We start from the raw sequence: 27,532 nt of genomic DNA on the forward strand, positions 1-27,532 counted from the left end.
CCTGCCTCAGCTACCTGAGTAGCTGGGACCACAGGTATGCAACATCATGCCTGGCTAATTTTTTAAAACTGTTTTCATGGACACAGGATCTTACTATGTTGCCCACCTGCACCTGAACTCCTGAACTCAAGTGATTCTTTCAACTTAGTCTCCCAAAGTTCTAGGATTATAGGTGTGAGGCACCTTCTGCTTCTGCAATTTCTTGACAGGATTATTCCCAATAATAAACAGTACTATATGGGCACAAACCTAAAAAAAAAAAAACAAATCCGGCTTCTATTGTAAAAGTATTATTCTCCAGTATTTCATGGGTCTGCAGAAGCCAATAGTTTGATCTATGGAGGAGCACAGATCAACAAACTCAGTTTATCCTGAGTTTCAGCCCAGCCACTTAGTAGCTGTTGGTCTTTGGACAAATTTCTTGATGTAAGTGAGTTGTATAAACCACACATGCAAAAAAGGCAGAATAATATTCATTGCAAAAATTGTAGCAATTTTTCATCCCTCCTATATCCATGCCCATTGCCAGGTGCTTTTACAGATGTTCCCATTGAGATACAGAATCTGTTTTACAAAACCTAACCCTGGCTGATCTTATTTGCTCAGGGCAGTAGAAACCTGTGAACTGACTGTGCTAGTTTAGGGAAGGGCTCAAATGGTCTTGAACACTTCTTTTTTCTTTTTAAAGTTTGGCCGGGTACAGTGGCTCACGCCTGTAACCCTAGCACTTTGGGAAGCCGTGGGGGGGGTGGATCAGCTAAAGTCAGGAGTTCAAGACTAGCCTGGCCAACATGGTGAAACCCTGTCTGTAATAAAAATACAAAGATTAGCTGGGCGTGGTGGTGGGTGCCTGTAATCCCAGCTACTCGGGAGGCTGAGACAGGAGAATCGCTTGAACCTGGGAGGGGGAGGTTGCAGTGAACCTACACGGTGCCACTGCACTCCAGCCTGGGCAACAGAGCGAGATTCCATGTCAAAAAAACAAAACAAAACAAACAAACACAAAAAAACTTAGGCTGCTTCCTTAAAGCGCCAGAAGTCCGGAAGAACATAAAAGCCGAAATTTTAAAATAATTGTTATTAGCCATATAGTATATTATTTATAGATGCATGTGACCTTGTACACAAAGTTAAAGGCAAATACCTACTGGGGTGGGCCTGGTTCAACTCTGGGAGGAAGCCCTGCCTGAAAAGGCTGCAGCCTAAGCTGTCACTCTTCCTTCACTCAGCCCAAGCTGTCACTCTTTCTTCATTCAGGCCAGCATCTGATCCTATCTTCTACCACTCAGGTCCTGAGGGGGCGGGGACTTAAAACGTCATCCAATTAGGGATGAATGGCTAAGAGCCGTCCAATCAGGCCCGCAGGTAGAGCGGACCGGGCGGCTTCCGGGATTTGGCGGGGCCTTTGTCTCTTGCTGTAGCGGGAACTTCCGGTCTCTGTGGACTAGTGGCCTGCAAGTATTGGAAGATCCGCAGCTAAGACCTCAGGACCCCCTGGAAGCCTCGAAATGGTGAGAGTGCCGGTCCGACATCCCGGGAGAGGGGAGGGGCTGGTTAGAACCGTTGGGAAGTGACTAGCGGGACTCAGGCCTCCCAGCAGTCAGCTCCACAATCTGCGCCCAGAGTTTTTGACCAGCTCGACCTCAGTCCCCTTCAGCCATAAGATGGCGGTTGCGCGGACGGCCGGCCCCGGGGCGTCCTGTCTCTTCCTTGGGTAGTGACTGTGCCTTGGTCTGGAGCGCTCTCTGGGCAGCTGTGCACCTGCAGGGCGGCATCTCTCCCAGATTGTGCAGGGATCACGGCGGGATCGTGAGGGGAGAAGCCTTTTAAAAATTTGTGGGAGTCGTCGCAAAAATATTGAAGAATTTAATCAAAGAGTTATTAAAAAATTATAGAGCACCCCTATGGGTTGTAGTTTGTGGTCCATTAGAGCGGCTTGAAGAAAATACTTTTATACGGTGCATGATGAAAAAAAAACAAACAAACCCAAATTCAGTAGTTAGGTACTGTTTCATAGTGTCCTAATTTCCACCTTAGCGTACAAATTTCCTGATTATGTAATCAGAGCTTAATTGGCTGTTTATAGTTGGATAAGTCTGAATTTCATTTCCTCTAATTTAGTAATTTATAAAAAAATAAATAAATGCATTTGAGTTAGATTTTTTTAAAAAAGTAAGAATCCAAGGCCGGGCGCGGTGGCTCAAGCCTGTAATCCCAGCACTTTGGGAGGCTGAGACGGGCGGATCACGAGGTCAGGAGATCCAGACCATCCTGGCTAACACGGTGAAACCCCGTCTCTACTCAAAATACAAAAAGATTAGCCGGGCGAGGTGGCGGGCGCCTGTAGTCCCAGCTACTCGGGAGGCTGAGGCAGGAGAATGGCTCGAACCCGGGAGGCGGAGCTTGCAGTGAGCTGAGATCCGGCCACTGCACTCCAGCCTGAGCGACAGAGCAAGACTCCGTCTCAGGAAAAAAAAAAAAAAAGTAAGAATCCAGGGACTAGATTTCCACCTCAGTCTAATTCCATGTCACTTAACTATTTTCACACTCCGCAGAGGGCTGATGATGGCCTACGTATTTTTTCTTTTCTTTCCCTTTTTTTTTTTTTTTTTTTTTGACAAAGTCCCCCTCTTTCGCCCCGGCTGGGGTGCCCTGGCCCCCTCCCGGCTCACTGCAACCTCTGCCTGCCGGGTTCAAGCGATTCTCCCGCCTCAGCCTCCTGAGTAGCAGGGACTACAAGCACACGCCACCATGCCTGGCTAATTTTTGTATTTTTAGTAGAGACGGGACTGTCACCATGCTAGCCAGGCTGGTCTCGAACTCTTGACCTTGTGATTCGCCCGCCTCGGCCTCCCAAAGTGCTGGGATTACAGGTGTGAGCCACTGCTCCTGGCTATGCTCTGCACTTTTTAGGTTTTTCAAGCAGGGTCTCAATTGTACCCCCCAGCCCTACTTTTCTCCAGCCTAACTCTGGCTTGAAGTAAAATACTAAATTACCAGCACCTTCTGACAATTCCACACGCCAGCTTTTCCTCCCCAATTCGCATTCTTAACTTTTTTGTGTCTGTGTGTACTTTTTTTTTTTGAAACGGAATCTTGCGCTATTGCCCAGGCTGATGTGCTGTGGCTCACTGCAACCTCCGCCTTCTGGTTCAAGCGATTTTCCTGCCTCAGCCTCTCAAGTAGCTGGGATTACAAGCATATACCACCATGCCTTGCTGATTTTTGTATTTTTAGTGGAGATGGGGTTTCTACATGTTGGTCAGTCTGGTCTCAAACTCCCGACCTCAGGTGTTCCCCCATCCTAGGTCTCCCAATGTGCTGGGATTACAGGCATGAGCCACCGCGCCCGACCTAGTGTACATTCTTGATACCGTATTTTAATTAATCATTCTTTTGACAAAGTACTGGATGGCACATTTAAAAATTAGTTTCCTTTAGAAGAAAGCAAAGCATAATCCCCTGACAATATATTGTAAAAAAATCCCTGTGTGTTTTTCTCTTTATCTTCCCTAGGCACAGAGATCTTATGAGAACGTTTTGGGGTCACTTTCTTTTTTTGGAATCTTTATGGGGTTATGTGTCCTCAGCTACCATTTAGTTTTTTTTCTGGTCCTGGGTTTTAGTACTTTTAGTACTTTTATTCTGTGAATAAATCATGATACCCACTAGGTCTATGTCTGCTAGAGTGTCTAGTTAATATCAGCTCCTGGGTCATTTTCTCCCATAGGACAACCTGAGGTATGGAGTGTAACCTCTCCTGGGAGGAGGTGGATGCCCTGGGGCCGAGAGGCATCTCCTGGCATACTGTTCCTTTGAAAGCTAACATTTAGACGTTAAGATTGTCTTCACCTAACCCAGCTTTCATTTCTTGGAAGACACGTTGCTGGTTAGCCAATCAGATGCTGGTATTGAGAGCAAAAGAAATAATTCCTGTCACTTGGATTTATGAAAAAAATAGTAACCCCAAAGACAAGAAAAAAAAAAAAAAAAAAACCCGACCCCACTGAGAAAGTGCAAGAATTTGCAAAGTAAATTGCACTTGAGGTACTCACTGGGGCATAGTGTATTGTAGTATCTCCTTAGAGAGGGTCATTGAGCATTTAACTGAGCAGGGTGGGGTGGGAGAATCTAAGTGATTGGATGGCCTTACTTGACACATGACTGAGACACATCGTTTTTGTTGTTGTTGTTTTTTGGCAAGAAGTCTTGCTAGGCTGGAGTGCCATGGCTCGATCTCAGCTCATTGCCACCTCCGCCTCCCAGGTTCAAGCCATTCTCCTGCCTCAGCCTCCCAAGTAGCTAGGGTTACAGGCGCCTGCCACCACACCCAGCTAATTTTTGTATTTTTTAGTAGACACGGGGTTTCACCATGGTGGCCAGGCTGGTCCTGAACTCCTGACCCTAGGTAATCTACCTGCCTCAGCCTCCCAGAGTGCTGGGATTACAGGTGTGAGCCACCACACCTGTAATCTCTGTGTTTGCCACCTGAAAAGATTTGTTCACTTATATTGACTTCAGTTTCTTAACTGAAAATTGCATGTTATTAGTAGAGCTTGAAAAGTTAAAAAAAAAAAAATGTTTACAAAGGGCATAGAAGAGGTGGGTTTTGAAAAAATCTAATCATATATTCCATTTGTTAAGGATTCTCAGGCCGGGCATGATGGCTTACACCTGTAATCCCAGCATTTTGGGAAGCCAAAGCGGGCGGATCACGAGGTCAGGAGATCTAGATCATCCTGGCTAACACGATGAAACCCTGTCAACCCTGTCTCTACTGAAAATGTAAAAAATTATCCGAGCGTGGTGATGGGCGCCTGTAGTCCCGGCTGCTCGGGAGGCTGACGCAGGAGAAAGGCGTGAACCCGGGAGGTGGAGGTTGCAGTGAGCCGAGATCATGCCACTGCACTCCAGTCTGGGCAACAGAGAGAGACTCCGTCTCAAAAAATCAAAAAAAAAAAAAAACACGAATTTCCCATTTTCCTTTTTTACCCCCCCCCCCCCCAGAGTGAGTTTAGGAATTTTCTCAGCTGTGTTTTTTTATGGCTGTGAGTAATTTCTTTCTTTCTTTTTTTTTTTTTTTTTTTTGAGACGGAGCCTCCCTCTGTCGCCCAAGCTGGAGTGCAGTGGCCAGATCTCAGCTCACTGCAAGCTCCGCCTCCCGGGTTCATGCCATTCTCCTGCTTCAGCCTCCCCAGTAGCTGGGACTACAGGGGCCCGCCACCTCGCCCGGCTAGTTTTTTGTATTTTTTAGTAGAGACAGGGTTTCACCGTGTTAGCCAGGATGGTCTGGATCTCCTGACCTTGTGATCCGCCTGCCTCGGCCTCCCAAAGTGCTGGGATTACAGGCTTGAGCCACCGCACCCGGCTGGCTGAGTAATTTCAAACAGAATTCCAAGGCTTAGATTTTGGGATGCTATCAAGGAAAAGAATAAGGAAAATCTCTCTTTTATTTTGGCTGTAGAAAATAAATACATTTCCACAAGAAAATATGGTAGATAATTAGTGAGTTGCATAGATTCACGAAAACGTCAATTTCTCTTTTTGCAAGGTAAATGTCTGACTGAATATTTTTGTTCTGTAGCCTGTGATCTTGATTTCTGATTTTAATGCTAAATATTACAAGATGAAACTTGGTACCCCTTAGGAGTGTTCCTATATGACTAATTGTTTACTACATAATTTTTAATGTAAATAATAATACATTTATTGTCTAAAAGGAATAGATACTTTGGCTTTTCTTGTTGAGGTATGAAATGTAAGCACCTTAACATTTTTTTCCCTTAGCCCTGTGTTTCAGTAATTTTGCTGGATGTTTCAGTAATTTTGCTGGATGTTTCAAACACTTAGTTTTAAAAACTGAGTAAATAACTGTCACATAAAAACTGAAGCTTGAGCCCCATGACTCCAAGCTCAGGCTAATATTGAGCCCGTAAAAGGAGGTTATTAAAGACCTAGTTAGTTCTTCCTGGGGAGCCTCCCCTGCAGATTTCCCAGCCTGCTCACCCCAGCCATGGAAGAAACCTTTATACTGAGAGAAGCTACAGAGCCCTGGAAAACTGGGGACCCTCAGGCAGACGCAGTTAAGATTAAAATGGAATGGGGCTGAAAGGATCCCACTAAAGATAAAGTTATTCTTGCTTCATGGCAGTTTCTAGACTTTTAAAAATAAAACAAAGTCAGATTTATGTAAAAAAAAAAATAAATTCTAGAGTATTGCAACAGGAAGAAGTACCAACTATAAGATCTTTAAGGATTGCAAAGGATAGGCAGATAAGAGCTTTCTTTCACAGGAAGGAGCAAGTAAGATTAGAAAGAAGGTAGGAGGGGAATGGCAAATGGAGGGGGAAAAATCAGATTCTAGGTTAGAGAATATTTTACCCTGAAGTCAACATGTTCTTAGAAGGGACATAAAGTGGGGTTTATGTTGGCTGAGACTGAGGATAGCTCCAAGTTTAGGAGCTGTGGGAAGAAGATAGATTTATGTAAAGTTTGATTAACAAGTATTCTATTTTGACCACAAAGACAAATTCAGCTGATTTTTCTTTGAGAAAAAGAAAAAGATTTGCAGAGTCTATGTCTGGCTCTGTGATAGGTAAGCACACAAAGGATAGAGAATTTCATTAATGTCAGCTATTTACCAGGAATATTTTTTGTGCTTCATCTTTCTTCCACTTGACATTTCCTGGGTTGTATCTTTTATTATAAACTGGTCGGCATAACTAGAAGAGACATTTTCTGCATTGTGAGATGTCAACATAGACATCTTAAAGTTCCCCTTTGAGGTTGTGGTTCTTTCACCTTCTCAGGTCTTGTCCAGTGACCTGCTACAGGTATGTTAGGGGCACCAGATGTGAATAGAATCTGATGGCAGAATATGTAAGTGTGAACGAGCATCTTCAGAGTGAGAGATCAAGGTGATAATGTAATCCAGAGCCATAACCACAACTATTCCTACCTGTAAAATGTGGAACTGGAGGAGACTATTCCTGTTCTTCCTCTTACCTAAGAGCTGGATAATCAGGACAGGTGATCCAGGTTCTGGAGCCTCTTCAGGGTAGTTTAATTTTTTATTTAGAAGTAGCCTGAGTCTCTCTTGTCTGTTTTATCACTGGGCCATGAGCCCAGGATCACTGGAAACTCTCACAATCAGCTGGGCGTCTTTGAGACATTTGAGGATGTCCAGAGCAGAATTGTGCCAGGGTAACAAAAGTGGTTAATTCTGCTTCTGTCTCAGTGCAAAAATTGAGACATCCTGTGTCTTCTCCTCCCCTCACACAAGAGATGACTTTGGTGGGTACCCAGATGAGTGTTTCTCCAGTTTTCTGGTACTTGGGTGAAAAACAAGCAGAATGTCTGAAGACTCAAACACATAAACTAATTGCTTTTAGTTTATATGGCCATTAGAAAAAATAGATGAAGCAGTCATGGTTCCTACCATCCAGGAACTTTTAGTTTAGACTAGCAACCGAATAAAGGGTTGAATTAAGCATCATCTGGTTGATACAATGAACAGTTGTATGCAAAAGACCTTGGGCTTTATTTGGGCCACTTTCTTTATTTTGTAGTGACTTATGTCATCACCTGAAGGGATACTTATGAACAGAGGAGTTGTTATTATTATATGTATTTCGATTACCTGCTAAGAATATATATTTATCTTCTAATAATTACCCTAGAAAACCTTAAGACATTTATTTAAATTGCTTGTTAATATGCATTATATAATTGACAGGGCAGTGGCTAAAAAAAATTATACAAACTCTGAGATACAAGTTTCTCTTAGGCAAGCTTAGGAAAACAGAACTGGAAGTACTACCCCAGTGGCACAGAGAACAGAATTCTACATAAGGTCCACTCCCTTCCCCAGTTATGTTCAGATTCACTCTATTTGGGGATCCTATTTAGATCTGGCCCCACTCTGGAGTCTTGCCTCACAGAAGAGATGAGTGTTTTGGCTGGTGAATCCTGCTGCCTTTCTAAAACTGGTGCTTACAATTTTCTGCACCCCAAAGGAGATAAATGGGAAAAATAAAGTATGTGTTTTAAGGTCTTCATTTTTTTTTTTTTTTTTGGGATGGAGTCTGGCTGTCACCCAGGCTGGAGTGCAGTGGCCAGATCTCAGCTCACTGCAAGCTCCGCCTCCCAGGTTTCTGCCATTCTCCTGCCTCAGCCTCCCGAGTAGCTGGGACTACAGGCGCCCGCCACCTTGCCCGGCTAGTTTTTTTTATTTTTTAGTAGAGATGGGGTTTCACCATGTTAGCCAGGATGGTCTCGATCTCCTGACCTCGTGATCCACCCATCTGGGTCTCCCAAAGTGCTGGGATTACAGGCTTGAGCCACCGCGTCCGGCAAGGTCTTCATTTTTAAATTTTTTTATTAAATCAGTGCTTGCAGAGACATTCCATTTAGCAACTTGTTTTCTATTTCTGCAGATTCAGTAGTTGCTCCACAAGTCACAAAATAGTAAATATAAACACAATAAAAATTTCTCTAAATTGCATTAAACTTTTCTATATTCCAGTCATCTGTCTACATTTAGCTTTTATTCTGTACATTTTCTTTAAAAAACCAAGAACAGAAACAGAAGGTGAAATACATATGCTGGGCCCTTAACCTAATGCTGGGAATTATTAAACACTTAGTACCAACTCCCAGTGTGTTATGAGGATTAAATCACACAATGTGTTATTTCTAGCGCAGTGCTCTGCAACATACTCTTGAGCACATAGTATCTGCTTAGTAAACATTGCATTAGTACATGTGTACATGTTGTTTTCCAAATGCAGGCTTATTCAGGCACTGCTACCTTTTGTTGCCACTGTAAACTTTAAAGATCTAAAAAAGAATTTGATGCTTTAGGATGGAGATTAGTTGTCTTCATTTGTGCTAGAAGTATTTGTGTCGTGACAAGAATGCCAAGTGTAAGGGACTCTGTGCTGTGCCTGCTTCTCTAACTAATGCTAGTAATGAGCCTAGGGGAAGCATCATCAGCATTGACAGGGGACTTACTTAAAACACATTCATGTCGGCCGGGCGCGGTGGCTCACGCCTGTAATGCCAGCACTTTGGGAGGCAGAGGCGGGCATATCACGAGGTCAGAGGATTGAGACCATCCTATCCTGGCTGACACAGTGAAACCCTGACTCTACTAAAAATACAAAAAATTAGCCAGGTGTGGTGGCAGGCGCCTGTAGTCCCAACTACTCGGGAGGCTGAGGCAGGAGAATGGCATGAACCTGGGAGACGGAGCTTGCAGTGAGCCGAGTTCAGGCCACTGTGCTCCAGCCTGGGTGACAGAGCGAGACTCCCTCTCAAACAAAACAAAACACATTCACGTACTCTTTGCAAACCTGTAGAATCACATTACATAGAGAGGGAGTAAAATTATCGAGCGGTTTATACGCTCATTAAAGCTTGAGAGGCAATGCTTAGCTAAATGGTTATAAACCCAGGGTTCTATTACAGTTTCTGCCATTGTAAGTAATGTGGATTGCTTAGGTGTGGATACTCAAATTACATTGCCAATTCACAGAAATATCTTTGCTCTTTCCACGGTTCTTTTTATTGTTGGACACAATCATGTTTTAATTAAGTGCTTCATGTGACTCTAAGGTGAGGCCAGAATCAAGTATGAGGGGTTGAAGATACACTCATGAGAGTTCAGTTTCACCTATTTACTACAGGGTGATCATAGGGCCTGTTCTGTTTGGATTTGGTATAAACAGGGCAGTGTGGCCCATATTTTCATTACTGTAGAAGAGATTGCTGGTGTCTGTGGCAGGGGAGAGCACCTGAAGACGGGAAAGGAGAAACTTACATTTCTATCTTCATGGAACAACTCATTGTTCCTGAATTTTTTCATGTCATAAAGGACAGAAATAGGTGGACTTTTTCAGCAGGTCTTGGTACTTCTGCCTGTGAGTGTGGTGGTAGCAAGTAAACAGATGGTACTGACACCTTTAAAGGTGTATTCTCAAGATGCAGGTGTAATTTGTCCAGAGGATCTCAACTGAAAAGGAGTCCCAGAGAAGGAGGAGATATGGAAAAATACGTATTTTTTTTAGCTAAACATGTCTCAGATTGAGATCTGTGTCCACCCCGCCTCACAGAGTTCCATATGTTTAGTACTTGCAAACTTTTACTTTTTTTGTGTTTTTCCTCCCTAATGAGTTTAACTACTTTTTAAAATTAGTAAGTGTCTCTGAAAAATATTTCTTTTTAGAGCCTTCTCTAAATTCTCTACATCATGGCTTTTTATATGCTATGCAGGATTCTCACCATTAATTCATGATCTGCGGTATTAAAAATGTTTCCTTTGTGGCTGTTGAACATGAGAAGGTGGGGATACTTAATATTCCTATTAGGGAAAAGCTGGAATCCTTAGTAAAGATGGAGAACAGGTACTGTTGAGGCTCCATTTGTGTTTACCATTAGTGTTATGTGAAATGAGATTAAGGAAATGCTTATTTAAACAAGATGAGGGCTGGGTGTGGTGGCTCACGCCTGTAATCCCAGCACTTTGGGAGGCCAAGGAGTGTGGATCACCTGAGGTCAGGAGTTCGAGACCAGCCTGGCTAATATGGTGAAACCCTGTATCTACTAAAAATACAAAAATTAACCAGGCATGGTGGCATGTGCCTGTAATCTTAGCTGCTCTGGAGGCTGAGGCAGGAGAATCACTTGAACCTGGGAGGTGGAGGTTACAGTGAACTGAGATCATACCACTGCACTGCAGCCTGGGTGACAGAGTGAGACTCTTGTCTAAAAAAAAAATGAGATTTATTACCCAGAAAGTTCAAAAGATAATTATCAGGAGATAACTGCTCTCTAGGGTGCTCAAAAAAGACTCCTTAAAATTACTATTAAAAATTATAGAAAATGGGAAATATCTGTATCTTGAACTTTGCATAAAACTGATGCTTCTGTATGGTTACATTCGGCCTATAATTTACTTTTTTTTTGAGACCGAGTTTCACTGTTGTTGCCCAGGCTAGAGTGCAATGGTATGATCTCGGCTCATTGCAACATCTGCTTCCCAGGTTCAAGCAATTCTCTTGCCTCAGCCTCCCGAGTAGCTGGGATTACAGGCATGCACTACCACCCATGGCTAATTTTTTTATTTTTAGTAGACACAGAGTTTCTCCAACTTGGTCAGGCTGGTCTCGAACTCCCAACCTCAGGTGATCTGCCCGCCTCAGACTCCCAAAGTGCTGGGATTACAGGTGTGAGCCACCACGCCCAGCCAGCCTATAATTTACTTTTTGGGAACAAAACTTTTTGGGAACAATATTTCAGCAGTGATGCTGTGTTCTTCTGGGTGTATCAGCACATCATAAAAATTTGTCCTACTGCTGTTGATGTTCACTTGGATAAGAGCTCTGTGACAGATTGTTTTACTATATAGTTAATTATTTTTTCTTTGTTATTTTATTATTTTTCTTTTTTGAGGCAGGGTCTCACTCTGTCACCCAGGTTGGAATGCAGTGGTGCTATCTTGGCACACTGCAACCTCTGCCTCCAAGGTTCAAGCCATTCTCCTGCCTCAGCCTCCCAAGTTGCTGGGACTACAGGCAACCACCACCATACCCAGCTAATTTTTTTTTTTTAATCTCCTCATTATGAAGTATCTTTATGTAGCTGATCTGTGTAAACTATCAAATTTAATCTGGCAGCTGCTCCTCTTTCTTAAGATTTCTTTGCATATATCTGTCTTTGGAAAATGAATACTTTCATCTTCCTTTATAGTCCAGAAAAACTGGGAAAAACACAGGTTCTTCCACATACCGGATGTTTGATAAAATATTCTTCTTAGGCCAAAATCATTGGCATTACTGGTGAGCTTGTTAGAAATTCAGAAACTCAGACTTTATTCCAGATTATCTGGAAGAAACAATCTCCATTACAAGATCTCCAGTTTATTGTACACATTAAAATTTGAGAGATAGCTTCTAACTCAACATGTTTTTTTAGTCTCAAAAATACACAGAATTCATTCTCTATTATGGAAATATAGCACTGAAAATGTATATGCCTGTGTTCATGCCCTTAATTTTATGCTTTATCATCCAGAAAATTATCATATATAAACTGATGTTGTGGATCTTATTGCATTCTTTTTTCAGAGTTAGAGAATACATCAGAGACTATTTCTGCATTGAAAATTATTTTCAGCTGGGTGTAGTGGCTCACGCCTGTAATCCCAGCACTTTGGGAGGCTGAGGCTGGTGGATCAGCTGAGGTCAGGGGTTTGAGACCAGCCTGGCCAATATGATGAAACCCAGTCTGTACTAAAAATACAAAAATTAACTGGGTGTGGTGGCAAGTGTCTATAATCCCAGCTTCTTGGGAGGCTGAGGCAGGAGAATTGCTTGAACCCAGGAGGCAGAGGTCGCAGTGAGCCAAAATTGCACCATTGCCTCCAGTGCAAGACTCTGCCTTAAAAAAAAGAAAAGAGCATTATTTAATTGGATGATTTCAGTCACTCCTGTAAGTCAGCACCTGTTCTCTTTAGTGTCTCTTTTCACCTTGAGTCAAATTAAAAATTCTGCCCTTGGCCACCTGGTAAATGTGTATGTGTGTGTGTGTGTGTGTGTGTGTATGTTTTTCAGGGACCATTGACATTCACGGATGTGGCCATAAAATTTTCTCTGGAAGAGTGGCAATTATTGGACACTGTACAGCAGAATTTATATAGGAATGTGATGTTAGAGAACTACAGAAACCTGGTCTTCCTGGGTGAGAATAACTTCAGTACACAATTCCTAAGATACTCTAAGTGTTTTTTTTTTTGGTAAAATGTTTTTTGGTAATTGATGCTTTACATAAGTGAGTTTCACATCACTGTTTTGAAGAAAATCTTGGGAATTTGTCAGTGTAGAAAAGGATTTCTTCAAGATAAACTTCTTGAAGTTTACCTTGATCTGAACTTTCCACATTCCTGAGCAGACCTGTATTTTTTACTCTACATTAGTGATAATTTCAAAATTTAGTGACATAAAATATTGTTGCCCACACCTTAAAATGTAATTGTCACCACCAGCTTTTGAGTCAGTGGTACTAGGTAGTGAAATTATTATTATTATTATTGTTATTATTTTGAGAAGGAGTGTTGCTGTTGCCCAGGCTGGAGTATAATGGTGTGATTTTGGCTCACTGCAACCTCTGCCTTACCGGTTCAAGAGATTCTCTAGCCTCAGCCTCCTGAATAGCTGGGACTACAGGCATGTACCACCAAGCCCAGCTAATTTCTGTACTTTTAGTAGAGACGGAGTTTCACCATGTTGGGCAGGCTGGTCTTGAACTTCTGACCTCAAGTGATCCACTCTCCTCGGCCTCCCAAAGTGCCAGGATTACAGGCATAAGCCACTGTGCCTGGCCCATTTTCTAAATATTTAGAAATTATTCTTATAAATTAGAATTTTGGGGTTAATGTGCTAGAATAGGCTATTACGTTCTCTTTACTGGGGACATTATTTGAAGAATATGAGCAACATTCATGTTACTTATTTTTAATAAAACAGGTATTGCTGTCTCTAAGCCAGATTTAATCACCTGTCTGGAGCAAGGAAAAAAGCCCTGGAATATGAAGAAACATGAGATGGTGGCCAAACCCCCAGGTAGGTGAGAATGAACACAATGGACAACACAGATCAGAGGTCCAAAGATTAAGGAGAAAGCAGTCCTTGCAATAGAATTTGGGAAGCTGTGTTACAAAAAAAATAGTTTCAGGAAAGCCTGAGATTTTAAAAAATTTTACTCTCACATAAGGGCATCTTCTGTCTTACGCTTTTTAATTCTCTAAGGATTCTACTTTCCCTTTTGTGATCTTCCTTGAAGTTTACAGTGACAGCCAAAGTCATCTTCATGGCATATAAAAGACTGCACAATCTACTTTTTAATATTTTCAGGTGAACCATAAATATCTGCATAATTTTATGAAACTGTATGTTAGGACGGGCAAATGTCTCACGCCTGTAAACCCAGCACTTTGGGAGACCAAGGTAGGTGGATCACCTGAGGTCAGGAGTTCAAGAACAGCCTGGCCAACATGGTGAAACCCCTTCTCTACTAAAAATACAAAAATTTGCTGGGTGTGGTGACACATACCTGTAATCCCAGCTACTTGGAAGGCTGAGGCAGGAGAATCACTTGAACCAAAGAAGCAGAGGTTGCAGTGAGCCAGTATCGTGCTATCACACTCCACCTTGGGTGAGAAGAGCGAAACTCCATCTCAAAAGTAAAAAACAAACAAAAACTATGTTAAACAATTTTTTAAGTTCTCTTGTCTTTTCATGTTGGAAATATGGAGAGTAGTGATTTCTGTTCCATTTGTTCTTTGTTTTTCTGCATAATCCATCCTGTTTTTATTAGTATAATCTTGAAATTCAGTTCAGAATTATTAAGTATGACATCCTCCTGGTTTGTTCTTTTTTGTCAAGATTGCTTTGGCTATTTAAAGTTTATTGAAATTTCATGTAAATTTTAGGATTGTATTTTACATTACTATGTAAAAGATACCACAGGACTTTTTTTTTTTTTTTTGAGATGGAGTTTCGCTGTTGTTGCCCAGGCTGAAGTACATTGGCCTGATCTCAGCTCACTGCAACCTCTGCCTCTGGGGTTCAAGCAATCCTCCTGCCTCAGCCTCCCGAGTAGCTGGGATTACAAGCACGTGCCATCATGCCCAGCAAATTTTTGTATTTTTAGTAGAGAAGGAGTTTTACCATGTTGGCCAGGCTAGTCTTGAACTCCTGACGTCAGGTGATCTGCCCCCCTCAGCCTCCTGAAGTGCTGGGATTACAGGTGTGAGCCAGTGGGCCCGGTGTCTTTTTTTGTGTTTTTGTTTTTGTTTTTTTTTTTTTTTTGAGATGTAGTTTTGCTCTTGTTACTCAGGCTGTAGTGCAATGGTGCGATCTTGGCTCACTGCAGCCTCCACCTCCTGAGTTCAAGTGATTCTCCTGTCTCAGGCCTCCTCAGTAGCTGGGATTATAGGCATGTGCCACCACACCCAGCTAATGTTTGTATTTCTATAGATCAGGTTTCTCCATGTTGGTCAGGCTGGTCTGGAACTCTTGATCTCAGGTGATCCACCCACCTAGGCCTCCCAAAGTGCTGGGATTACAGGTGTGAACCACCATGTCTTGCCAATCACATGTGTTTTGCAAATATTTTCACCAATTTGCAAATATTTTACCAATTTCCTTTGAAGAGAGAAGCTGTCACTCTTTTGAATTTTTTTTTTTGATGTGAAGAAATTTTGAAGTATTGTGTAAATTTTTCTTCTCTTTTTTCTGTTGCTCATGCATTTAATGTCATATCTAAGAAAATGGTACCAAGACCAATTTTATGTCCTTCCCCTATGTTTTTTCTAAGAGATTTTTTTTTATGTCTAGTATTTTATTAAAAAATATATATACATATATATTTTTTACAAGACATCTTATTCTGTTACCCACGTTGGAGTGCAGTGGCATCATCCTGATGCACTCCAACCTCTGCATTCCAGGTTCAAGTGATTCTCCTGCCTCAGCCTCCTGAGTAACTGGGATTACAGGTGCCTGCGACCTTGCCCAGCTAATTTTTGTATTTTTAGTAGATACGGGCTTTCAACACGTTGGCCAGGCTGGTCTCGAACTCCTGACCTCAGGTGGTCTTCCCACCTTGGCCTCCCAAAGTGTTGGGATTACAGGCATGAGCCATCGCTCTCGGTCCTAAAATACTTTTTGTATATAGTTCAAAGAAGGGATCCAGCTTTATCAGTGTAGATATGCAGTTTTAAGAATTATTATTTGAAGAGATTATTTTTCTCTATTGTGTGCTCATGGCAACTTTGTGGAAAATCATTTGGTCATATACAGAAGGGTTTATTTCTGAGCTCTTTATTCTTTTTTTTTCTGCTGAACTATCTTTGTGTTAGTATTACATTGTTTTTGTGATTGTAGCTTTTAATATGTTTTGAAATCGGGAAGTATAATACCTATTTTTCAGGGAATGTTTGGCTAGTTATAGTTCATAATCAAATTAAAAAATTTTAAACAACATTTTTGTTAAAAAAAAACAACTATGCTATTAGAATTTTTATAAAGATATTAAATTTGTTCACCCCTGTAGGTTGTATTGACATCTTAACAAAATTAAAATTTTTGACCCTTGAGCAAGAATATGTTGAAGAGTGTGTTTTATTTTTATTTTATTTTTCTAACTTTTTTTTGGAGACAGGGTCTTGCTGTGTTGTGCAGGCTAGCTTCAACCTCCTGGGCTCAAGCAATTCTCCTACCTTGGCCTCCAAAATTGTTAATATTATAGGTGTGAGCCACCACACCTGGCCTGTGTGTTTTATTTTATATATTTTTGGATTTGCCTGTTTTACTTTTAATTCCTAGTTTCATTCTGTTTTGGTCAGGAAACACACAGTGTATAATTTTGGTCATCTTAAGTTTATTTGTTGTTGTTGTTTTGAGACAGAACCTCTCTCTGTCACCAAGGCTAAAGTGCAGGGACATGATTCTGACTCACTGCAACCTCAGCCTCCTGAGCTCAAGCGATCCTTTCATCTCAGCCTCCTGAATAGCTGGGACTACAGACATGCCTGGCAAATTTTTAAAATTATTTGTAGAGATGGGGTCTCAACTTTTTGGTCCCAACTGATCCTCCCACCTTGGTCTCCCAAATTGTTGGGATTATAGTGTGAGCCACTGCACCTAGCTGGTATTTTTAAATGTGGTAAGACTTGTTATGTGTCCTAAAAGAAGACATCAGGTGCAGATAAACATATTTTTTTTTTGGAAACAGCCTCACTCTGTCACCCAGGCTGCAGAACAATGGTGCAATCTTGGCTCACTACAACCTCCACCTCCCAGATTCAAGTGATTCTCATGCCTTAGTCTCCCAAGTAGCTGGGATTATAGACCCATGCCACCGTACCTGGCTAATTGTTGTATTTTTAGTAGAGACGAACGAGGTTTCACCATGTTGGCCAGGCTGGTCTCGAACTCCCCACCTCAGGTGATCCACCTACCTCGGCCTCCTAAAGTGCTGGGATTGTAAGCTTGAGCCACCTTGCCCAGCCCTAAACATTTTTTCTTTACAAGTTATCCACTCTCAGGTATTCCTCTATTTGCAAAATAATTAATACAGTCTATAATGTCTATGTTTTCTGTTTTCTTATTGATGTTTTATTTGATTTTGTAATTTATTATTTAAAATGGGGTCTTGGTGTCTAAAATCATTATGTTGCTTTGTATTTTCAGCTTCAACTTCGCTAATATTTGCTTTATATATTTTGGAGCCCGGATGTTATATATTCATATACATGTTGATAGATACATATGATTATAGATTCCCAGTAAATTGACCCATTTGATCATTATGTATCAGTCTTTGTCTCATGCTAGTACTTGACTTAAAGCATATTATGCCTAAAATAGTTATGACCGTCTCACCCAATTGTGATTACTATTTCCATGGAATACAGATTTTTATTCCATTATGTTACTTTCAGCCTGTTTGACTCAGTGCTAAAATGAGTCTCTTATAGACAGCATATTATATGCGTGTTTACTTAATCCTCTCACACATCTTGTTTCTTATTCTTTTTATACATTTAATTATTTATTTTGGATAGGATCTCACCCTGTTACCCAAGTTAGTTTGCAGTGGCCTTATCACAGCTCACTTCACCGTGAACTGTCCCAAACTCAAATGATGTCATTTCAGCCTGTTAAGTAGCTGTGTTTCAGGCATGTGCCTTCATTGCCCGGCTAGTATTTTATTTTTTTTATTTTTTTCTATTTTTTGTAGAGACAGAGTTGCCCAGGCTGGCCTTGAACTCCTGAGATCAAGTGATCAGCTCACCTGAGCCTGACAGGGTCCTGGGATTACATTATTTTTATTTTTGAGACAGAGTTTAACTCTCGTTGCCCAGGCTGGAGTGCAATGGCGCGATCTCGGCTCACTGCAACCTCTGCCTGGCAGGTTCAAGCAATTCTGCCTCAGCCTCCTGAGTAGCTGGAATTATAGGCATGCACCACCATACCTGCCTAATCTTGTATTTTTAGTAGAGACAGGGTATCTCCATGTTGGTCAGTCTGGTCTTGAACTCCAGACATCAGGTGTTGGTTTGTTGTGAATGGTTGTTTAGTCTTTTCTAGGTAAGCATTAATAAAAATTTTACTTGTTTCAACATCTATTTATTTGTGAATCTATATTATTTTTGTGTGGGGGGAAAAGATTTTGGATTTGATGATAATTTAAAAACTATCAGAACTTTATTTTATTAGGTATTATTCATTTTTAGTTGTCAAAAACACATAACAATATTTACAATAAAATACTTTTAAATATTCAGTTTAGTCACATTAATTGTATTGACAATGCTATGCACCATATCCCTAGAATGTTTTTAGCCTGCAAAGCTAAATCTCAATACACAGTAAACAACTACCAGTTTTTTTTTTTTTTTAATTTCCTGGTGCTTTTCAAATGCCACTCTGTTTTCTGTCTTTAAGAGTGTAACTGCTACATATATCTCATTCTATCTCTGACCTTTTGTGACTGGCTAATTTCATTTTGTATAAGGTAATCAAGCTTTATCTTTATAGTTAAGAATATTGGCTGGGCGCTGTGGCTCGAGCCTGTAATCCCAACACTTTGGGAGGCCGAGACGGGTAGATCACGAGGTCAGGAGATTGAGACCATCCTGGCTAACACGGTGAAACCCCATCTCTACTAAAAAATACAAAAACTAGCCGGGGGAAGTGGCGGGTGCCTGTAGTCCCAGCTACTCGGGAGGCTGAGGCAGGAGAATGGCGTGAACCCGGGAGGCGGAGTTTGCAGTGAGCTGAGATCCGGCCACTGCACTCCAGCCTGGGCGACAGAGCGAGACTCCATCTCAAAAGAAAAAAAAAAAGAATATTTTCTGCTTATTAAATCTTGGGTGATATTCCAGTAGTTTTATATTTCAAATTATTTCTAGTAAATGATTTGGTTGACAGAAATTTGCATGGCTTTTAGCTATTGGCTTTCAGTAAAAACACTGCAATAATTTTAAGTATGCAAATAACTATGTAACCACATATGTGACAGTTTATATATGTGCTACATTCTCTTACTATTCTAGTTTTTTACCTTTCTATTTATAGTAAATTGTTTTAATTATGTAGCTTCGTAATGTGTTTTGAAATCAGGAACTGTAATGCCTTCAACATGGTTTCTTTTTTTGAAGATTGTTGGGTATTTTGTTTTCTCTTGAGGTTCCATATACTTTTGGTCTTGCTGTTCTTATTTCTTCAAAAATGCAGTGAGAAATTTTAAAAAACATTGCATTAAATCTGTAGATTACATTGAGCACCATGGATATCTTCAAAATGTTAATTCCTCCGGCCCTTTTTTTGTTTTCAGAATCTCTTTCTGTCACCCAGGCTGGTGCGATCGCTGCTCACTGCAACCTCCGTCTCCCGGCTTCAATTGATTATCCTGCCTCAGCGTCATGAGTAACTGGGATTAGAGGTGCGCACCACCATGCCTGTCTAATTTTTGTATTTTTAGTAGAGACAGGGTTTCACTATGTTGGTCAGGCTGGTCTCGAACTCCTGACCTTGTGATCCACCTGCCTTAGCCCCCCAACATGCTGCAATTACAGGCATGAGCCACCGCGCCTGGCCTATTTCTATTTTTTAACAGATGCATGCTCAATAATGTGCTGTTTAATTTTTATATATTTGTAAATTTTTCAGGTTTTTTCTATTATTGTTTTTTACCCTCATTCCATTTTGGTCATATAAAGTTACCAAGACCAGCTCGGTCATGGAGACCCTAACCCAGCAGCACTAGAGGAATTAAAAGACACACACACAGAAATATAGCATGTGGAGCGGGAAATCAGGGGACTCACAGCCTTCAGAGCTGAGAGCCAGGAACAGAGATTTACCCACATATTTATTGACAGCAAGCTAGTGATAAGCATTGTTTCTATAGATTATAGATTGACTGAAAGTGTTCCTTTTGGGGAACAAAGGGATGGGCCAAAATAAAGGCATGGGCCGAAACAAAGGGATAGGCTCTGGCTAGTTATCTGCAGCAGGAACATGTCCTTAAAGGCAAGTTTGTGGTTTAGGAATGCCTTAAGCGGTTTTCCGCCCTGGATGGGCCAGATGTTCCTTACTCTCATTCCGATAAACCAACAACTTTTAGCATGGGCGTCATGGCCATTAGGAGCATGTTGCAGTGCTGCAGACATTTTGTTTAAGGCCAGTTTTGGGGCCTGTTTATGGTCAGATTTGGGGGCCTGCTCCCAACATAAAGTAATCCATAAAAATCTGTTTTAAAAATTTGTTAAGACTTTTTTCAAGGAGAATGTTTTATGAGTTTTTTGTTTGTTTGTTTGTTTTGTGACTGTCACCCAGGCTGGAGTGCAATGGCATGATCTTGGCTCACTGTAACCTCTGTCTTCCGGGTTCAAATGGTTGTCCTTCCTCAGTCTCCCGAGTACCTGGGCTGTTCTCCTGCCTCAGCCTCCCGAGTAGCTGGGATTACAGGCACCCGCCACCACGCCCAGCTAATTTTTGTATTTTTAGTAGAGACAGGGTTTCACCATGTTGGCCAGGCTAGTCTTGAACTCCTGACCTCAGGTGATCCGCCTGCCTTAGCCTCCCAAAGTGCTAGGATTATAGGTGTGAGCCACTGTGCCCTGCCGTACAAACTATTGAGAATGGTGTGCATCCTGACATTGAGGAGTGTTCTCTATACATCTTTGTAGGGTCCAGCCCTACAGGGCTTTGCGGGTGTTCTCCCCATGTGCGGAGATGATAGATTGTAAGAAATAAAGACATGAGACAAAGGGATAAAGAGAAAACAGATGGGCCCAGGGAACCACTACCACCAAGACACGGAGACTGGCAGTGGCCCCAAATGGCTGGGCATGCTGATATTTATTGCATACAAGACAAGGCGGCAGGGTAAGGAGGGTGAGCCATCCAGGTGATTGATAAGGTCAAGCAAGTCACATGATCATGAGACAGGGGGTCCTTCCCTTTTAGGTAGCCGAAGCATATGTCAGAATTTTCTTCTATGCTGTCATAAGAAAGATCAAAGACTTTAAGACTTTCACTATTTCTTCTACCGCTGCCTGCTAAGAACTTCAAAGAAGAATCAGGAGTATGGGAGGAACATGAAAGTGGACAAGGAGTGTGACCATTGAAGCACAGCATCATAGGCAGGCCTGGATAATATCCAGCCTCCCACAAGAATCTGGTGGAACAGAGTGTTCCCTGACTCCTCCAAGGAAGGAGACTCCCTTTCATGGTGTGCTAAGTAATGGGTGCCTTCTCAGGCACTGGTGTTACTGCTTGACCAAGGAGCCCTCAAGTGGCCCTTATGCAGGTGTGACAGAGGGTTCACCTCTTGCCTTCTAGATCACTTCTCACAATGTCCCTTCAGCACCTGGCCCTATACCCGCCGGTTATTCCTTGGTTATATTAGTAATACAACAAAGAGTAACGTTAAAAGCTAATGATTAATAATGTTTATACTAATGATTAATAATGTCCATGATCATCTCCATATCTAATTTGTATTGTAACTATTCTTTTAACTATTTTCTTTTTTATACTACAACAATTTGTGCCTTCAGTCTCCTGCCTGGGCACCTGGGTAATCCTCTGCCCACATCTCCCCCCTTTTTATTAATTAGGATTGTCATTATCATCATTGCTTGTCGCTGGCTTTGAGCTTTTCGTTGGACTCTGTGGAGACACCTGCAGACTAAAAGCAAACAACATAAACACACTAGTATTAGTAATGCCAATAACAAAAGTGAACCTCCAATGGGTTTGATCCACTTGAAAGGATTTAGATCACATAGTCCTTTTGTCATTCTTTCAAATATGTCAGAACCAGGAACGGTAGTTAAGTGAGCCTGGGAATCCTCAAAAATTTGCTCCTTCAGTGTTGAAATGTCTAAGATTAAATTATCATCCCAGGCTTTTAGATGCCTTTGGACTTTTTCCCAACTATGTTGATCTTCTTTGTAAGCATAAGGCATTATGCAATAATCAGAAGTATTCCAATCATATTGTAGTTGCATTTGGTGTTCTAAATTCATCATTCTGTATCCCAACCAGATGACACTCTGGTGGAGATCATTAATTTGATTGGCCAGTTTTTAATCAATCTGAGCCTGAGAATTCCAAAGTCAGGTGGAATTTTTTTTTGCCTTGTTTCCACATAATGAGCAGTCTGAACCGAGTTATGAATGGCTACTCCAGCAGTAGCCGCTGTTGTAGTAACAGCAATTAAACCTGCAATCATGTCAATGAGAGTAAAAATGAATCTACTAGTTCTTTTAAGGATCCCTTTAAGGACTTCATTGACTATATGAATAGAAGGAGAAGATTCCCAGGGGCTGTGTAAAGAAACTGGTATCCATACTCCTTCCCTGGCTCTGACCAGGAGAACACCTGTTTTTGGATCAAATGTTGCATCAGTGCACGTAAACAATTTGCAGTTATTGCATTCAATAGTTTGGCTATTGGGGTGATAATTATGTTTCCAACCAATAACATATATGGTGGTTTAACACAGCTCCTAATGGGTACCACCCTTTCAGACATTAAAGTGATCTTATACATGTTTGTTTTGGTATTTGGAAGAATTTTTTGATAATTTGCTTCTGTTATGCCCAGAGTTGCAAGGTTCCCCAGAAGTCACCACCAGAGTCCGGAATCAAAGCCAAGCAGCAAGGGCCACTTTATTGCGAGTTCAAACCCGGTCCCTCCACCAGGCTAGGTTAACCTGGAGAGAGCCCCGAGTGTGGTTTTTGCAGTCTTTTTATAGCAGGTTACAAACAGGGTTACAGAAACACTGGGGATTTTTGCAGTTACAGGCACATGATTGGGTGACATTTACACTTTTAATATTTGGCAGTGTGTGATTGGGTCCTGCCCCTTTTTCCTTTAACCACAAACGGTCACGGGTCTCCTGTTTTGCTTAACCCTCACGAATGGTCATGGGTTTTTCCAGATAAACCTGTTTTGCTTAACCCTCAGGGAAGTAGGGGAGGGGATGTACAACCAGTATTTTTCCACAACCTTTCACTTCCATAATCTGATTCCAGACATGGCTGCAGCCAACCTCCACAATTCAGGATGTTCCGGGGTAACTATAGGATGAATCATTTTTGGTCTAGGAGAAATGATGCCCTTGTCTAACCATTTGAATGGGTAAGGAGACACCCATTCCCTCTAGTAGGACTGCCAGCCTTTTTCTTCATAATCTATTAAATAGTTAAACTCAGAACATTGGGTATTTTGGCCAGAGCAGTCTCACCAATAATACCCTTTTGGGGCCTGGTCAATGACAACATCTGTGATTGGACTCTGTAGCACTGCTGCTTTTGGAGCATCGCAGTCACTCCATTGAAGGAGTGGCCTGCCCCTCCACACCTGTGGGTGCTTCTCGTTAGGTGGAACGAGAGACTTGAGAAAAGAAATAAGACACAAAGTATAGAGAAAGAAAAGCGGGGCCCAGGGGGCCAGTGCTCAGCTTACAGAGGACCCACACCAGCACCGTCTCTGAGTTCTCTCAGTATTTGTTGATGATTATCTTTACTACCTAAAAGATAAGAGAGTAAATCAGCAGTAAGACATACAGATAAAGATCTTTGTGTTCTGCATAAATTCAAGGAAAATGCTGTGCCTTGAGATGCATATGCAAACATCTCCATAAACTTTTTAGCAGTATTGCTCCAGCAATTCCCACCTTATTCCTAAATGCAGTTTTCTCTTTGCTCAGTAAACAAAGCACACAATAGGTTTTACACGGAGATGTTCCATTGCCCAGGGACTGGCAGGAGACAGATGTTTTTCTCTTACTTGAGATTTAAGAGAATGGTGATGACCTTTAACCACAGGCAGCCTTAGGCATTTGTTTAACAAAGCACATTCCTTACAGCCCAAATTCCTTTAAACCTTAAATCACCACAGCACATGTCTCTTGCAAGGACAAGGTTGGGGGTAGGGTCACAGATTAACAGCATCTCAAATACAGAGCCAAATGGAGTCTCTTAAATTTACTTCTTTCTATATAAACACAGTAACAGGCTGACCTCTCTTTTCCCCACACTTCTTTCTATATAAACACAGTAACAGGCTGACCTCTCTTTTCCCCACACTCCATAGAATGTTTTGAATTGTTAAAAATCCCTTTATAGGGTATTTTAAACAGTCTGGCAATCCTTTTGTTTTATTATGTTTTACTGTGACAGGAATTCTCCGTTTCTCAAATGAATTTATTTTAATGGTCAGATCCTGAAAAGAACAACTACTGAAAACATTATGTACCTGATAAGAATCATTACTGGAGATTGGTACAGTCCACATCCAATTTTGATTAGAGAATGCCAAACAACCAGGTGCAGTTCCTATGCACAGTGGTGGAAATTTATATCTAATGGACACATTAAAAGGTGTTCCTTCTTTGTCTAGTGTCTTGTTTTTCTAAGACCAGCCGAGCGGGCGCAAAAGAACCAGCGGGTAGGCAAGTGTAACAGCAAAACTGCTCGTTTATTTTGGTAACCTAAGGTGTGCGGGAGAAGTCTGTCGGCCTCCGGGGAAGGAGGCCGGCAGAGTCCCCCCGTGGGGCTCTCGGACGGACTTCCCACAGTCCCAACATCCCGACAGGACTGGGGCTGTGAGAGGGCCGCGTGGCTCAATGGCAGAGAGCGGATTTTCTAGGAGTGGGAGGGCAATAGGTGGGGCATGGGCTTGTCAGGGGCGTTCGGCAGGTGCGACCAGGTAAATCTTGGTCTCTTCAGATTGACTTCATCTGGCGCATGCCCAGTTGGTCTGCACCCTCCCGGGCGCCGGCTGCCTTTTCGCGCGCGCGGGAAGAGTTGATGGTGAAGAAGAACCCGGAAGTGCACCATCTTGCCTCCGTTCGTCCAAACAGTCCAACCTTTTATTGATAATAGTGATAAAGGGGTGCCGTGGTCTGTCTGGCTACTTCCTGCTGTTAAGGGGCATCGTTAAGGTCGGGGCCCATGGTTGGTATTTGGACGCACGGATGAAAAATAAAATAAGGCAAAGTATTAGTATAGGAATGAGGAATGGAAGCATTTGTTGGAATATGGGCAAAACCCAGAAGGAAGGTCCTGGCAAGGTTGGGGAGTATGAGATAGTTAAGAAAATTTAGTAAGTTTGAGGCGAGTAGGGGAAAGCCAAACTGATTTCCACTGATTGCTTTCGGTAGGGGCCCTTTTTAGCTGGGAATGAGGAACGACTGCGCAAAGTAATTGTTGGCCAGGCAGCAATTAAGGGGTGGAGTTTTTCGTGGAGTGGGTGGCTTTCCACTTACTCCTACTACAGAAATATTGGATGGAAGGCTAGGTCCAGAGAAGGACGGCAAAACAGAATAGGTAGCCTCGCTGTTGATTAAAAAATTAATTGTCTTACCTGCTACCAGGAGAGTTACCCGTGGCTCGGCGAGGGTGATGGGGGTCCCCGAGTCTCGGCACCTTCAGTTGTCATCGTCCAGATGTAGGAGCTGGAAGGAGCTCCCAGGATCCTGGGAAAGGGGGTCACGTAGAGGCGCGGCACCTGTTCTCAGGGTGGGGCAATCAAACTTCCAGTTTCCTCCCTGCTGGCAAGCAGGGCAGGGGGTTGCTGGTGGACGAGGGTTAGGACATTCACTGGCCTAATGTCCTGCTGCCTTGCACTTATAGCAAGGCTGCGTTGGGGCTCGGGGACCTTGCGGACACCTGTTGGCATAGTGTCCTGCCTTGCCACACTTATAGCAGGCAGGCTCCTTTTGTAGCTTTGGAGTCTGCGGGGTGTGTGCTCTCTGGTCTGGGGTTACGACTGGGCTGTAAAGCCGCTGCTAGGAGCTGTAACTTCTGTTCAAGGCAAGCCTGCTGTCTCCTCTCTGGAGCTATAGACCTTAAAGGCTAATTTAACCAGGTCTTGTATTGGTGCGTGAGGACCATCCTCTACCTTTTAAAGTTTTTTACGAATGTCAGGAGCTGATTGAGAAATGAAATAAGATGCCAAAATAGTGGCCCCTGTGGGGGAGGCCGGATCTAACCGGGTATACTGGGTTAGAACCTCAGTCAGTTTAGGGTAGAGGTTAGGATAACCTGGAGGTCATGCCAAGTTAAGTCATAGGCCTGACAAAGGTATCTAAATTCCTTTATGTATATGGTAGAATTAGCTGAGAAATCACCTAAACGCTTCTCAATTTTGGAAAGATCGGCCAATGAAAAAGGGACATGTACTCTGACTACCCCCTCCGCCCCAGCCACCTCTCGCAAAGGCGCTAACACTGGAGGAGGGTGTGGGCAGAGATAGGGGACTCAAGACAGCCAGTTGGGGGCCCCGAAGGAGGCACTGGACCCAGTGGATTACTAGTAGATAAGGAGGAGGAAGGAGGAGTCTGGGCAGGAAGGGAGGGGGTGGGGAGAGCGGGGAGAGAAGGAGTATAAGGACGAGAGCCTAAGGCCTAAAAGCCTTGTATGTAAATTTCGGACCACTTGCCTAGCCGCTGGCAGAAATTGCCGAGGTCGATCACGCCACAGTGGAAAGGAAAATTAACCGCTTCCTCCTTAGGTCTTGTTCAAGCTGTAAGGTTTTTAAATTGGCTAGGAGGCACCCTAAGGGGGTGCTCTTTGGAAATTTGGACTGGGGGGGTTTCCCATTTGTTTCCTCTTTACCGACACACAATGGACACAATGGAAATGGAAGTGGATCTCTGCCTGGCTTCAAAGCGTCCTTTGGAACCAGCAGAGACAGACTGGAGGCTCTTGAAGCCAAGGTGGAGATTACCTTCAGGCGGACGTCTCCGTCCTGAACGGGTCTCCGAGCCACATGGTGGCTCCAAATGGACCTCGGACCTGTGCAGGATTTTGGCCGAGGGACACAATGGACACGGAAGTGGATCTCTGCCTGGCTTCAAAGCGTCCTTTGGAACCAGCAGAGACAGACTGGAGGCTCATGGAGCCAAAGTGGAGATTACCTTCAGGCGGACGTCTCCGTCCTGCAAGGGTCTCCCAAGCCACTTAGTGGCTCAAAATGGACCTCGGACCCGTGCAGGATTTCTGGCTGAGGGAGGTAAAGAGGAGACAAGGGCACTTACCCCAGAGAGGCCGTGAGAGTGAGCGAAGCGGGTCTCAGGTCCTGGTCCATCCGCCGCGTGGAACGAGGAGGAGGAGGCTCCCCGGACCCTGGGGGCCCTGAGGAGGGGTCTCCTCCCGGGTTTGGCACCATCTGTCTTGTTTTTCTAAGACCACCAGAGCGAGCACAAAAGAACCAGCAAGTAGGCAAAGGTCAGGCGCAAAACTGCAAGTTTATTTTAGTAACCTAAGGTGTGGAGAAGAAGTCTGTCGGCCTCCGGCAAAGAAGGCCGGCAGAGTTCCCCTCCCCCAAGCTCTCCGAGGGAGTTCCGACATCGGGACAGGACTGGGAAGCTGGGAAGTCCGCCGGGCTGTGAGAAGGCCACGTGGCTCAATGGCGGAGAGCGGCTTTTCTAGGAGTGGGAGGGCAAT

General features: G+C 42.9%; 1 protein-coding gene across 1 annotated transcript in view; it reads left to right on the forward strand.

Annotated features, from left to right (window-relative positions):
- Window positions 1-1,664: 1,664 nt before the first annotated feature.
- LOC111524814 (zinc finger protein 723-like) overlaps window positions 1,665-27,532 on the forward strand; it is a 38,227-nt gene continuing 12,359 nt past the window's right edge. Inside the window, exons 1-4 of the mRNA XM_031934721.1 lie at window positions 1,665-1,714; window positions 9,875-9,950; window positions 12,612-12,738; window positions 13,545-13,619. Of these exons, the coding sequence (XP_031790581.1) occupies window positions 1,665-1,714; window positions 9,875-9,950; window positions 12,612-12,738; window positions 13,545-13,619 (328 nt within the window). The remainder of the gene's footprint in view (window positions 1,715-9,874; window positions 9,951-12,611; window positions 12,739-13,544; window positions 13,620-27,532) is intronic.

Source organism: Piliocolobus tephrosceles, chromosome 21, assembly GCF_002776525.5.
Source record: "Piliocolobus tephrosceles isolate RC106 chromosome 21, ASM277652v3, whole genome shotgun sequence".
NCBI lineage: Eukaryota > Metazoa > Chordata > Mammalia > Primates > Cercopithecidae > Piliocolobus > Piliocolobus tephrosceles.